General features: G+C 52.0%; 1 protein-coding gene across 5 annotated transcripts in view; it reads right to left on the bottom strand.

The window, feature by feature from the left end:
- RALB (RAS like proto-oncogene B) overlaps positions 1–15,365 on the bottom strand; it is a 76,784-nt gene that overhangs the window by 47,188 nt on the left and 14,231 nt on the right. The window contains exon 1 of one of the 5 annotated variants that reach the window (XM_006057186.4): positions 14,077–14,099. The exons of 1 other annotated variant lie outside the window; for it this stretch is intronic. Coding sequence is in view for 1 of the 4 variants with exons in the window: in XM_044936468.2 (XP_044792403.1) it covers positions 6,399–6,436 (38 nt within the window). In the remaining 3 variants the exon portion in view is untranslated. Of the gene's footprint in view, positions 1–906; positions 931–1,496; positions 1,650–6,398; positions 6,535–14,076; positions 14,100–15,365 lie in introns of those variants that run through there. 3 more of the 5 variants (XM_044936468.2, XM_025277436.3, XM_006057188.4) reach the window with 3 other exon arrangements.

Raw genomic sequence — 15,365 nt, 5'->3', positions numbered from 1 at the left:
ATCTTGGGAAAGGTTCTACTCCTTTGGCATAGTTGGGAAATCTTGCTCATATCTCAGATCAGAATACCCACTGTTTCCAGGGGAAAATAACATGAATAGAAAGGAAGGAAAGACCCAGATGGGGTCAGAAGACAGACTACCTGTCCCAACTGAAACCACACAGAAGAGATGTGTGTCCGTGGCCTTTTTCCCACCCCAACAACCATCTACCCCCACTACCACAAATAGCACCTCAAACAGCACCTCAAACATTCCTTACTTTGTTTAATACTAACAAGTAGGTCAGCTATTATCACCTTTTCACAGCTGTGGACTCTGCAGCACAGAGAAGGGCAAAGCCCTGCTCAAGATCACACAGCGAATCAAGTTTCAGAATCTGGACCCTCCTGTTCTTCCCAATTTTCAATGCTACCTTTCATGCTCAGCCCATATCTGATATTCCAATGATACTGCTCCAGGTTGAAGGACCATTGCCTTAAATTGTTTGAATTCTTACATCCAAGAATCTTACTGTCGTGCTTATAACATGGGTCATTAACCCACTGAAAAGATACCCTATCCCCTCCGATCATTAGTACCCACTACCCATCCTCAAAACCTAATCCTCCCCCCCGCCCCGCCCCAAATAAGGTTAGGAGACCAGGACAAAGTAGAAAGTTCCCTGTTCTACGAAAGTTGAAACCAAGTCACAGATAACTCCAATAAGAGCAATCAGCCAAGTCTCCCTCACTGGCAATTCTAAATGAGTCCGCCAGACAGGAGAGCTTCTCTCCACAAGAATCACCTGAAAGCAACGAAGTTCATCGTTTCTAGATTTACCTGAAAACGAACACGGATACGAGCCTGGGCGCAGCTGTTGCTGCCCCTAGCCGTCTGAATCTACCACGGATGACCTCCTAGACCTACCTGGGGCGAGAAGAGAAGCGCGGGCAGGTTCAGGTGCGCCCGAGGAGAAGCCGCCCAACGCCGGCCCCTCTCGGGAAGGAGCCACGGGTCGGGGCAAACTCAAGCTCGTCTGCAACACAGGACCAAACCAAGTCCGCAAAGAGACCACACGACTTCCGAAGAGCGGCCCCGGGTCAGTCCACGGCCAAGTTCCTAAAGCACTAACAAGTTTTTGCAACATTCACAGACTCGCCCAGACGACAGCAGCGACTAAGGGCCTGAGGAAGTGGACCATCCTTGGCAGGAGGCCCGAAGGGCAGGAAATGGAGGCAGAGGCCACTTGCAGGAAAAGGGAAGAAGCGGCAGGCTCGGGGGTTGGGGGGAGGGGGGGAAAGGCGGGGCGCCGCCCCTTTTTCCTCGGCCCCAAGCGGGTCTGGGAGGATACCCACCCCAATCCTCGTCCGAGTAGGGCCGCCACCGCCAGGTCGCCCTTGGGCCACAGACCTGCGCGGAACTGGGAGTAGAGGCCACTGGCCCGGGACGCGCACCCGCTCCCCGCGCGCGCCCCACTTCGCCTGAGGGGGGGCCCCCTGGAGCGCGGACACCCTTACCTGGGACCCGTCCCGCGCCGCCTGGCCGTCCGCACCCGCCCCTGCCCTTAAACCGGCTCCGCCCGCTTCTTCGCCTCCTCTGGGGGCCGGACCCCAGCCGTGCCCCGCCGATTTGTCATTGAGCAGCCTGCCGGCTTCCCCACCCCTGAGCCGCGCGAGCCCGGCGTCGCCTAGGCAACCCCGCCCCTCCAGAGCGCGCCCTGCCTTCCGCTCCTGCCCGCCCCCCCGGAGGCCGCGCCCCTCGCGAACGTCGTAGCCAATCTGAAGCGGAACTTGCAAGCCTAGGGCGGGAAGGGCGGGCTCGACACCCTGGCCACGCCCACCTCCGCTTCTTCCTGTCCGGGGCGGACGCGCTGCACGTGACCGCTGCTGAGGTGAAGGAATCCCAGCAGGTCTGGGGACGCTGGGTGTGGTGGCCAGGGTGTTCCCGCCGTGGGTTTAGGTCAGGGCGAGGCCAGAGCCCTGGAAAGCATAAGGGAAGGTCAGGCCTGATATAGAGAAACCAAAGTAAATCACGATGCAGCGGCGCGGGACGCGCGGACCAGGGCATCCCGAGGCGGGACCTCCGCCTGCCGCCGGGACTCGCCAGTCTGATAACACCCCATTAGCAGTAATGCGGCTGTCGGTGCCAGCAATAACTTGGCCCAGGTGACGTACAGAGGCTGGAATCCTCACCCCAGCCGTAGCCTTGATTCAGCAAGTTCAGTGGGCCGATAGGTTTTCCACCCACAGTATGTCCCGTTAAGGTCCTCCAAAGCCGGGGAACTTGTTCTTTCGATCCAAATAGGGTTTGGGTTGATTTTCCTAACCGCCCATTCCTAGAGCTGAGTCCTACCCTCACTCCACTTGCCTCCGTAGGATTTTTGGCCCCACTGGTCCCACAAAAACCTCACGGAATGTCCATCACACACCCTATGGCAATTAATAGTTTAAATGACCGCTTAAAGGTTCGTCTAATCAAGGCTATGGTTTTTCCTGTGGTCATGTATGGATGTGAGAGTTGGACTGTGAAGAAGGCTGAGCGCCGAAGAATTGATGCTTTTGAACTGTGGTGTTGGAGAAGACTCTTGAGAGTCCCTTGGACTGCAAGGAGATCCAACCAGTCCATTCTGAAGGAGATCAGCCCTGGGATTTCTTTGGAAGGAATGATGCTAAAGGTGAAACTCCAGTACTTTGGCCACCTCATGCGAAGAGGTGGAAAAGACTCTGATGCTGGGAGGGATTGGGGGCAAGAGGAGAAGGGGACGACAGAGGATGAGATGGCTGGATGGCATCACTGACTCGATGGACGTGAGTTTGAGTGAACTCCGGGAGCTGGTGATGGACAGGGAGGCCTGGCGTGCTGCGATTCATGGGGTCGCAAAGAGTCGGATACGACTGAGCGACTATCTGATCCATAATCTCTAGGGATGGAAACTATCTCTTGTTCAATTTGATATACACAGTAGCTAGCATCGGTATAATTAATTCTTTCCTTACTGATAATAATACATCAGGGTGCTGTGTGTATTACGAGAGGCTTTGTGCTGTGATTAAATTGCTATGTATAAGCAACAAACAGATTCAGGCAGTCTACCAAGAGCTGAAGCAAAAAGCACAGAAGCTTTTACTTAGTCTTTTAGGGGCTTAACAACAACAACAAAACGTCACGAGAATATCCTAGTGTTACCCTACTATCTTAAGTAGTCTGTTTTGTCCTTCTCATACACATTAGTCTTATATGTGTGTGTGTGTTGCTCAGTCGTGTCCGACTCTTTGTGACCCCCATGGACTGTAGCCCACCAGGCTCTTCTGTCCATGGAATTCTCCAGGCAAGAATACTGGAGTGGGTTGCCATTTCCTTCTCCATAAAGTCTTATATTGCCTGCTCATTATATGACAGAAATTCTGCTGGATGCTATGAGGGATAAGGTAGGAGACTTCTCAAAAAGGATAAAGATGATAATACTAAGTGAAGTAAGTCAAAGACAAATGCCATATGATATCACTTTTATATGTGGAATCTAAATTTGTGACACAATTGAACAGAAACAGACATAGAGAACAGACTTGTGGTTGCCAAGGGGATGGAGTGGGAGTTTGGGGTTAGCAGATGCAAAGAATTATATACAGAATGGATAAACAGCAAAGGTCCTGCTGTATAGCAAGGGAACTATAGTCAATATCGTGTGATAAACCATAATGGAAAAGAATACCAAAAAAAATGTATATACCTGCATAACTGAGTCAGTTTGCTGTACGTAGAAATTAAAACAACGTTGTAAATCAACTATCCTTCAATAAAATAAATTTTAAAATAAAAACTTTTTAAAAACAGAAGCTGTCTAGTATTTATAACCTAGAAGGGGAATGAGATGCAAACTTTTCCTATAAAGTAATGACTAAGTGCACAGGTTTAGAATCAGGAAGCATAGATTCAGAGGAAAGCTCTATCACAGAATTAGCAGTGACGTAATTAGGAAGTTAGCCTCTGCACCCTGCAGACGTGAGGATATAAATGTGATTACTTGTACAGCTCTCAGTGCAGTGCCAGGGACTTGATGAGTGTTTAACAAACATTAGCTTCAACCGTGATGGCCACCAAAGGCCAAGATGTACTACTACTAAGTCATTTCAGTCATGTCTGACTCTGTGTGACCCCATAGATGGCAGCCCACCAGGCTCCCCCGTCCCTGGGATTCTCCAGGCAAGAACATTGGAGTGGGTTGCCATTTCCTTCTCCAGTGCATGAAAGTGAAAAGTGAAAATGAAGTCGCTCAGTAGTGTCCAACTCATAGCGACCCCATGGACTGCAGCCTACCAGGCTCCTCCGTCCATGGGATTTTCCAGGCAAGAGTACTGGAGTGGGTTGCCATTGCCTTCTCCCCCAAGATGTACACTCAAGGCTATTATAGGACCCTTTAGGAAGAGCTGTCTCACAGAGGACACAGCCGGGGAACACGTCCCACCGGGGATGAGCTCTGAGAGGTAACCTGCCTTGGAAGCTCTGAGACTATTCCTGTCAGGTCTCAGGGGATTCCCTTGTCTGCTGAGCTTCTCCTGAGGGAACCCTGCCTCCCCACACGCCAGGGGCCTGAACAGCAGGGATACAAGATCCCCAGTAGGACCCTAAAGGTCACTCTCAGCTACAGAAAGAACATTCTAGATGCTCTCCCACCCCCCACACCCCCCACCCAAAAGCATCAGTTGAGTGTTGTGTGAGTCTTGAGCACCGTCTGACGTATATTTGCACTTCTCCTTCCCAGGTGCTGGGGAGGCTTGACCTTCCAACTCCCTGTGCTTGAGTGACACTATGTCCCGAGTTCTCCGCAGTGATTTGGAAGTGAAAGTGGCACACAGATCATTTGAGTTGGAGAATTTCTCAGTGAGAGACCCATCTCTATGGCCGTTGGGAATGTCTGGGAGTATGGCTGCTCCATCAGCCCAGGCCCCTGCAATGAGAGCAGCCCCTGCCCCACCCCCTGACCCCCAACCCCAACCTGCAATGAACATTTAGCGTGGCTGAGAAATAAACCTTTGTGGCTTGAAGGCACTGAGAGCTGCTGGGTGTTTGTTGGCTGCAAAGCTTAGCCTCCTCTGACTGATGCCAGGCCTTGATGTGTGCCAAGCTGGGGTGTACTGGCGAACGACTCAGATGAGAGAACCAGTAAACAGACAAGCGACTGGAGAATCCCAGAGAGTTCTGATTTAAATTAGATAACCAAATACTAAGCCAAGTTAGATAATTAAATAACGCTAATTTAGAGTGAGTGATCAAGAAAAGTTCCTCTCAGGAGGTGACATTTTAGCTAGGACCTGAAGGATGCAAAGAAATCAATCCCAGGAAAGGTTGGGAGTGAGGGGAAGGAGAAACTGTTTTGAGAGTAATAAGCTACACAAACTCCTAAGGCAGAAAAAAGTGTGGTCCTTTTGACAACAGACGGGAGGGTGGAGAGAAAGCCGTGGGCCAGGAGGGAAGTGAGACCACGTGAGAGGGCAGAGGGAGGCAGGGGCGCCAGGTTACACGAGACTGAATTTATTCCAACTGCAACACGAAGCCACTGAGGGGTTTCAAGCCCAGAGGGTGACATGCTTTGATTTAGATTCTGGAGAGACCACTCTCACTACTGTGTAGAGGATGGGCTATAAGGAGCAGATGTGGGCATGGGGGTTAGAAGGCTGTTACAGGGGTCCAAACAAAGTGAGGTCCACAGGGCCAGAGGTGGGAAGAGAAATCTGCCCTCAGGAGACTTGGGGAGACCGAAGGAGGAAGGGGGCAAAAGCACTGAAGACTAAAAAGAAGATCCTCCTGCCAACTCCCAGAAAAAGCAGAGGCAAGGCTGGAAGTTGGGACCCCCAGAGACGTCTTGACCCCAGGGAGACGGGTGCTCAAAAGCCAGGCAGAAGGAGGGAGGCTGTGGATCGAGCAGCCGGCCTATTTCCTAGAATATAAGCCAGCAGAAGACTTACTCCCATGAGCTGCCGTGTTACATAAATAGATGGTATTAGAAAGAGTCTGACAGCATCCTGGTGGGCCCTTGATACTTGGTGACCACTTCCACTAGAAAAAGAGGGGAACCACTGAGCTGTAGATGGTGAAGAGCCATTCTCACCTACTGAAGGTTACAGGAAGAATCTACTGTAAAAGCAAAATCAAACAAGGGTTCATCTCCAGCATTCACATCATCTTTCCTCTCTCTGTTTCCTCAGCTCTCAATGCCCTGCGCTTCCTGCTATCTCATCCTCTTCTCAGGAACAGGTCTCAGGGGCTCATTTGCATGCAGGAATAAATGACCAAAGACTGCTCCGCGGGTACCCACTCTTTCCTGGGGGTTTGCTTGGTCTAAAACCAAAAGCTGAAGTCTTAGTCTTAGGGGAGGACCAGAGATCTTTAGTTTACACAACGAGGATGGAATGACTTACCCCTCCCTGGGAAAAGATTTAAGCTTCTGGGTTCTCATTCAAGGTGCCAGTAATGCATTTTTGGGATCCTTTTCCAAAGCCTGGGGAGTAGTCCCAAGCCTTCTTGCCCTTGTAGCCTTCTGCTGGCAGCTACCAACAAAAGTCCCTGGCGCTTGCTTGTTCCCAAATATATTCAAAATCTTGACTTTCGCGTTCAATTTAGTTCCTGTCATTGAAAAAGACTTCTCAGGTGTGATCTCTACCACTTTTGCCAAATATTTTATCTAGAACCTCTCTTTCCCCATTACCACTTTCCTATGTGGTCTCTACAGCTCCAGCCCAGTTGCAGGAACTAACCAGGTGTCCCAGGAATTGCTCTGCAGGGAATTAGCTAGGGGAGATGTTTTCATCTTCCAGGAGAAATTAATCCACATGGGAAACATGTTAGAAAAAACTGATTCCTTGCTATTTTGAATAGTTGAATCAGTTGCACTTATCTTTCTGCCATCACAGCTTACCACGAGCTAGCTCCCTAGAAGTGAAGACAAGTTTGTCTTGTCATTAAGTAATGTCTTCATCATTATGACTAAACCCCACCACATGCCAGCTCACGCTCTCTGCTTCCAACTTTGTGGACACGTGCTCTGTGCTTCTGAAACTGCACAGAAAACCACTGCCAAGATCCAGTACTGACCTCCAGGTAACCAGAGAAAAACCCCTGGAGAGTGAGTGCTGCTAGGCCCACAAGGGTGAGAGAAAATGAGATCCAAGTGCCTGCATCCTGTGCTGAGCTCGATCCGCCATGGTCTCCCAGGAAGCCAGCCCCCTCTCACAGGATGAACATGCCCTGCCTCTCTCCCAGCCCAGACATTCTCCTGATCTGCATGAGACCCATGGAGCTAGCCAGCTCTGGGCAGCTAGGCATGCAGACAAGGACACGAGGACACCAAAACCTGAGTTAGGAAGAGGGATGAGGAAATAAGTGATGTCAGCTGTGTAGGGGAGCAAACTTTGCCAACCCCAAATGTGTCTCTTTGGCTTGAAGATTATTTTGAGCTAAAAACAATCAAGGCCCAAAGACTCTGACCCTCCCCCTAACTGCTTAAAAGAACTTAGACAGGGCTTCCCTGGCAGTTCAGTGGTTAAGAATCTGCCTTGCAATGCAGGGGACAGTGGTTCGATCCCTGGCCCAGGAAGATCCCACACGCTACTGGGCAACTAAGCCCGTGCACCACAATTACCAAGCCTGTGCTCTAGAGCCCGTGAACCGCAACTACTGAGCCACAACTACTGAGCGCCTACTACGCGGTGCAACTACTGAACCCCACGTGTCCTAGAGCCTGTGAACCACCACAGTGAGAAGCCTGTGCACCGCAACTCGAGAATAGCCTCCAGGCACCACAACTATAGAAAGCCCACCTGCAGCAATGAAGACTCAGCATGGCCAAAAAAAACTCAGATGGAGGAGGACCTGTTGCAGGATGACCCACCGCTATAGAAAAACATAATAGAACAGAGGACTTCTGCATCTCTCTGTTACTGCACAGCCCAGCAGACATTTGTTTACCAAACATTTGCTCGTTTCATCTTCCTAGAAACTATACCTTCCTCCTCTCTGAAGTCCCCACCCTACCCCTTCTCCTCTAGAAAGGCTAACCCTCAACTACCTAACTTGTTCTGGGGCTCCATGTGCTTAGAGAGGCCCTGTATGTACGTAATTAAATTTCATTTCTCTTGCTCATCTCTCCATGTCTAGTCAACTCTTAGACCAACCAGAACCTAGAAGGGGCAAGGAAAGGCCTTCCTCCCTAGCAGCTCAATGCCTTCCAGGGGCCTGCGCTGCAGAGCCTGTCCTTTGCTCTCTCATGCCCTTTGCTGTGGCCTATGGGGCTGCTATTCCTCACTTTATAGATGAGGACCTTGGGCCTCAGGGGCCCACAGGACCAAAGGGAAGAGCCAGGCTTGGTGTTTGGCCTTGACTGGCTCTGTTCTTGCCCTAGTGCAATCACAGCAATCCTGGTGAGGGGCCCCCCTCCTCTCTACTCCTACCCCGCAACCGCTGCCCCAGCAGTGTGGTCCAGGGAAGCCCAGGCCTTTTCGTCACCACCTGCCTGCTCCCGGGAGAGGGGCGGAACTGCATTTCAGCCCCTGCCCCAGCAGCTGGGGAGGCCGCACAGTCCACCTGCTCTTGCAGCCACTGTCACCCTGCCCCTCCCACCCATAAATGCCAACCCCCCACCCCCTCGCCATGACTTTTTCATGGAACAAGGCTTTTTTAACGTGCTTTTCTTTTTTATGGATCGCCCCATCTCTTCCCTGCAGCTGTTCCAGAAAGCAGGACAAGGCTACCAGGTCAGAGGTCTGAAGGATGTGGGGTGACTAGCAGGGGATAAGGGACCCCTGAGCCGGGAGACTCTTGCTTTTGAAAGAAAGCTAACTATTATCAGCAGAATCACCCCCAGCCCCGAGTCTCTCCTCCAGAAGCAAGACCATCAAAATATGACAATGTCTGCTGCAGGGAACCTGGGTTTGGGCCCTGGTCTCAGCATGGCCAAAAAAACAACATCTCTGGGCTGGGGCTTGGGGAACAAGTCCCTTTTCTAGCATCCATTTTTCTGGGGAGTTTTAATTCTTTACAATGGCCAAGAAGAAACTGGGTAGACAGGAACACAATGAAAGCGGCAATGAGGTGAGTATGGCCCCAGGGCTATAAAGCTCCAGGCTCCCAGGGAGGCTGGGCCCCCAGTGGGATGGCGAGAAGAAGATGGCAAGAGTCACACTCCTGGGACCTCCTTCCAAAACCCACGCAGGAGGCAAATCCAGCCACAATGGGTGACACTCGGGCCAGAATCTGTAGGAAGCAACCTAGGGGGCTGTGCAGACTCCCTGCACACAAGAAGGGCCAAGCAGCCTGGGGCCAGATTCCTGCCCTCTGCCCCTTGGGCCACTGCCTTCACCTTAGACAGGCAGGAGATGAGGCCCAGAGCTCAGGAAGCCACAGGGGTGGATTTGAGGCCATGGGGAGCCTCTCAACTGAGACTGGGGCCTGCCCTGCCCTTCAGCCCTTCAGGCGAGCACATCACCAGGTCCGGGGCTGAGTGGTTCACAACGCCCTTTGGCATCTTTCATGGAGCACACTCCAAGAGGGAGGTGAGATTTCCTATTCACAGGTAGGTCAGTGAGGTTCAGAGTTCAAACCAGCTGTGCCTGACAAGTCCACACACATGGCAGCAAGGCTGTGTGACCTTGGCCAAGTCACCTCCCCTCTCTGGATCTCGGTTTCCTCTGTCTGGTGACAGTCTCAAGTCTGCCGAGCATCTGGCTATGGGCCAGAGCTCTGCCAGACACCAGCTATCAGGGAACAGTGTCTCTCACGTCCTCTGCTCTCACCCCTCCCACGGGGGTGTCCACACAAGGTGGACACCACTCCTTTGGCAGAGCCAGCTCAGCTCCCTGCTGCTGAGGCCTCCCAAGACTCCTGGCCCCACAATGTTCTGCTCCCATTTCATCACAGCCTGAAGTCTTCTCTAGGAGCTTTGTTATAGGAGTGGCTGCCATCTAAACGCAAGGCTAGACAATCTCTCCCCAGATGACCTGGTGCTGAAATGTGGGAGATCAGGTCCTTTGGTTCACTGGAGGTCTGATGGCTGTTATCAGCCCCTCACATTTAAATATTAATTCCTTTAGTCCCTCCTACAGCTGAGATGTTAAACATAAAAGTGCCTGCTACAATGAAATGCTAGTTAACTAATGAATGGATGGATAGGAAGATGGATGGATGTGTGGGTGGGTAGATGGATGGGAGGATGCGTGGATGGATAGATGGATGGGTATATGAGTAGATGGCTGGATGGTGAATAGATGGATGGGTAGATGAATGGATAAGTAGATGGATGGATGAGTGGATGAATGGGTGGATGGGTAGATGGATGGATGAACAGACAGTTGATTGAGTGGATAGACAGGTGGGCAGATGGCTGGGTGTGTGGGTGGGTGGATGGATGGGTGGATGAACGGGTGGATGGGTAGATGGGTGGGGATAGATGGGCAGGTAGATGAGTAGATGGATGGGTAGATGAGTAGATGGATGAATGGATGGATGGGAGGATGGATGGGTGGATGGAGGGATGGATGGGAAGATAGGTGGATGGGCAGATGAGTAGATGGATGGGTAGATGAGTAGATGGATGGATGGATGGATGGATGGATGCGAGGATGGATGGGTGGATGGAAGGATGGATAGATGAGTGGGTGGACAGATGGATGGGTGAGTGGACGGATGGGAGGATGGATGAATGAATGGGTGGCTGAGTGGATGGATAGGTGCGTAGATGGGTGGGAGGATGGATGGATGAGTGGATGGATGGGTAGACAGATGGATGAACAAATAATTGATTGGGTGGATGGACAGATGGGCAGATGGCTGGGTGTGTGGGTGGGTGGATGGATGGGAGGATGGGTGGATGGATGGCAGGATGGGTGGATGAACGGGTGGATGGGTAGATGGATGGATGGATAGATGTGTGGGTAGATGAGCAGATGGATGGATGGATGGATGGGAGGATGGTTGGGTGAATGGAGGGATGGGTAGATGAGTGGGTGGACAGATGGATGGGTGAGTGGATGGATGGGAGGATGGATGAATGAATGGGTGGCTGGGTGGATGGATAGGTGGATAGATGGGTGGGAGGATGGATGGATGGGTGGATGGGTAGATGGATGGATGAACAAACAGTTGATTGGGTGGATGGACAGGTGGGCAGATGGCTGAGTGTGTGGATGAGGGGATGGAGGAATTGGAGGAATACTATTAGGAGGCTACACAATGAGAGAGTGCCATTCACTGAACTGGAGACACCCTGATGAGGCAGGTGTGAGGTGGTGGACACAAGAGAAGGGCAGCCAGAGGGTTGTCTGGAGGTGTTGAGATTACAGGCAGGAGACAGAGAAGACACATGACAGAGAAGGCACATGCAGCGACCAGCATGCCAGATCGGGAACACAGACCCCCAACATTTCAACAGTGGCAGTCCTCCACTGCAGGCCCTGCATGGCACACACAGCAGCACGGCCTATGGCCCATCTTACTCATACCTGGTGATTAGGGCCCCTGCTGTCGGCCTTGTCAACTCACATGGGGTGGTGGCTTGACCCAAGGCCACCACATATGTCTCAGCAGAGCTGTGACAGGCTGGGCCCAGGCTTTGATGACCTGGCAGCAGGCCCCTGATCTGGAACACCCAGAGCATCCGTTCACTTGCCCCTCCCTCAGTGGACAAAGTCCCAAGACTACTGAGGCTGCAACATCAACTAGAGATGCAATATTGGGAGCATATCTATACTACAAATTATTCATTGGTGAAATTCAAAATCAGCTACACATCTTGTATTTTTACTTGCAAAATGTGACAATGCTACCCAAGCCCAGGGGTCTCTGGGTGGGCAGATCTCAATGGTCCACACCCACCAATGTTGTCAAAGCCCCGGCTGCAAGGTTTGCTGAGAAGGGAGGCCAGAGTGGCAGGCCTGGACAGAGTGACTCCCTCCCAGGGCATGCAAGAATCCCCCCCAGCAAGGATAGCGGGGTTCAGTGAGATGGTGTGTGGCAGCCCTACCCCTCGGGAAGGTGGGTGCAGGGAGGCACCCTCCAGGTCTTATCCAATCCCAGCCCCTCCTCTAAGACTAACTCTCCTGGATTCAGGCCTCTCTGATCTGTGCACACATTTTCACCACCAACTGCATGGCTCCTTGTACTCTTCTGCTGTCCTTTAGGTTGGAGAAGCCCCAACTGAAATCATTAGACCCCAGAAGACTGAGTGCCTGGTGCTACAGCCCAGCGTGATGCGCTGAAGCCAGCTCTCAGTCAGAACGTAAGGCTGACTTAAATCCTGGCCTGCCGCAGAGGGACCTCAAGCAAGATGTGTCAGGGCTCTGAGCCTCAGTTTTCCTGTCTGCAGGAGAGTCAGCTAACACAAGTAACACAAGATATGGGGTAGAGGGGAGAGTTAAATAACACAATGCAGAGAGCTCGCTGCCAATCTGGCCTGTAGGAGGCCTTGGTTCACATCCATTTCCTATATTTTGTTTTGAATTAGTTTATTATTTTTTAACTGTGGTAAAATACACACTATAGGGGACTTTCCTAGTGGCCCAGTGGTTAAGTCTCTGCCTTCCCATGCAGCAGGTATGGGTTTGCTCTCTGGTTGGTGAACTAAGATCTCAGACGCCACACAGCCAAAAAAAAAAAAAAGACAAAACATACAAAAAAAAGACAAAACATTAAGAAAAACAAAATACACGCTATAAAATTCACCATCTCAACCATTTTTAAATGCACAGTTCAGTGGCACTAAGCACATTTACATTCTTGTACAGCCGTCACCGCCATCCATCTCCAGAACCCTTTCCATCCTGCACGACCAAAACTCTTCCCATTAACAGGAACTCCCAGGACCCTCCTCCCCACCAGCCCCTGGCTCCCACCCCTCTTAGGGCTTAGCTCCAGGGGGAGCTATGCCTCTATGGATCTGACTCCTATAAGGGGTCTTGTGTAAATGGAATCACACAGTGTCAGTCTTTTGTAACTGGCTTCTTTCACTTCCTTTAACATCCTCAAGGTTCATCCATGTAGTAGCATGTGTCAGAATTTCCTTTCTAAGACTGAGTAGTATTCTATTACATACATATAATAACCATATACATATATATGTATATAGTTATTTCATTCATCCAACAGTGGACACTTGGGGGTGCTTCCGCCTTTTGCTTATTATGGATGCTGCTGCTGTGGACACAGCTTTCAAATATCTCTTTGAGACCCTGCTTCCAAATCTTTAGGTTTCACATCCAGAAGTGAAATTGCAATCATACGGTACTTTTTAACTTCTTGAGGGACCCCATGCTCTTTTCCACAGTGAGTGCACCATTTCACATTCCTGCAAACAGTGTGGGAAGGTTCCACTCTCTCCACAGCCTCGCCCACCCTTACTTTCTGCTTTTTCATAGTCGTTGTCCTAGGGGCTTGAGGGGAGCCAGTTCCCCCTATTTCTGGACCTGCTCCCAGCAGGAAGTTGTGGCTGTTAGTCCTGTCAATCTGTCCTGAGCTTCCTCCCCTGGTACTCTGGGTCCCTGGGAGGCAAACAGACTTTTTCTCTCCCTGCGAGGACCACTGACTTTACTCCTAGTTCCCCAGAGGGGTCTTCTCACTCCCCTTGGAGCTAAGCCCTCATTGTCCCACCCAAAAGCAGTCAGAGTAGCAGATGGAAGTTCCACCATAAGGACACCATTTCCCCAAGTCCCCAGCACTCACACTCGATGCCTGGAAGCCACCCCCTCACTAACCCAGCAGCACACAGGGCAGAAGGCACGACCATGGCTGGCATGCGGTCAAGGTAAACACTATTGGAGGGAAGGGCCTGGAATGATCCAGAAGACTGGGAAGGGGGGCTGTGTATATCCTGCTGTTCTTTACATTAAGGGGGATGCTTCAGCAGGACTTTGGAGCCATGGAGACCTGGGTTCAAATCCCAGCCCTACCAATACCTGCTGTGTGACACCACGAAAGCCCCTTCATCTCTCTGGGCTTCTCCCTATGAGAAGACCAACACCTAAATCCCAGGGGCACCATGCAGCCTGGCACTCGCTGCACCCACCCGCCTGCCTCTGTTTCACACAGAAACTGCCCTCTGCCCACTCTTACCCCCAGCTGCCGAAATCCTCCTCCACGTTCAGACCATCAGAAGGAGCAAAGCGCTAGTTTGAAAGGATAACACCCTCCTCCTCTGACTCGGGCTGGCCGGTTCCAAAGGGAAAAAACAAGCCCTCTGCAGCCCCACCTCCACTTCATCCTTTCTTTGTGTTCGGGCTTCTAAGGAAACAAAGGGTCCCACGGTGGTTTCCTTCCAGGGTCCCCCCTCCCTCCCAAAATTCCCCAAAGGCTGCCAAACTCGGTGAGAAGAAAAGTGAACCATTTCCTGGAGGAGGCCAGCACATTTCAGACATGGACCAGACACGGCTGCCTCTGTGGTCACCCCCTCAGCCCCTCCACCTTTAGACATACGTCACCTGGGCCACACACCCATTAGCACGTGGCCTCCCAGAATGTGCTGAGATGCCCAAAGATAACGTGATGGGAGTGGAGACAGTCACCTCCACCAGGCTTGTCGCTCCTGCCCCCACCAAATCCTGGACCCCAAACATATGAGGGGCAGGGGCAGACATGATCGGACACTCACTGAACACCCGGAGACTCCAGCATCCAATAAGTAGTCATTTCATGATGCTATGCCGACCACATGCCAGTGGCTGGGCATTGTGCCGGGAATTCAGGCCCCTGGGGCCGGGGGGAGCCTAGGGATAGGGACCCAGGGAAGGCACCACCTGCTCTGCCCCCTCCCCTTTCCCCACGTGACTGGTGCTCAAAGCTCTGCCCACTGGAAGCTGAGAGAGCAGGGAAAGCAGGCAGAAAAGCGAAGTCCAGAAAGCAGCCGGCGCCCAGTAGACAGACACAGAGGGTGTTGGGGTAGGACTGGAGTTCAACCCAAGCAAGTGGGCAGGCACAGGGGAAGGGAAGCTGGGGTCCTTCCATTTTCCTTCCCCAGTTTGAGTACAAAACATCTCCGGAGAGGGCTCCAAATGCTCCCCTTTTCATCCCAGGATGGGTGACAGGGGCAGGAAAGCCTGGACCAGAGTCTCTCCCAAAGCCTCCCGTCTCTTCCCCTTTGCCCTCCTTCCACTCCCTCCTGCCCCTCCACAATCAAGGCCTGGCCTTGTCCCCTCAACAACTTCCATGATCTCCTTGTCTCCCAGGCAAGTCCCAGATCCCAGCCTCCTCCTGCTCCCTGATGGCACCCAGCACCCGGAGGGGCACCCCTGTCATTCACCCCCCTCCGCCTCCCTTCCCTCCCCTGGAGCTCCCCACTATCTACTCCTCAGTCCTGGGAGAGGTGAGGTGCCCCCTCCTCCAGTGTCTTCCACCTGAGTGGCCTC

This window comes from Bubalus bubalis, chromosome 2 (assembly GCF_019923935.1).
Source record: "Bubalus bubalis isolate 160015118507 breed Murrah chromosome 2, NDDB_SH_1, whole genome shotgun sequence".
NCBI lineage: Eukaryota > Metazoa > Chordata > Mammalia > Artiodactyla > Bovidae > Bubalus > Bubalus bubalis.
This window is presented reverse-complemented; position numbering and strand designations above follow the sequence as displayed.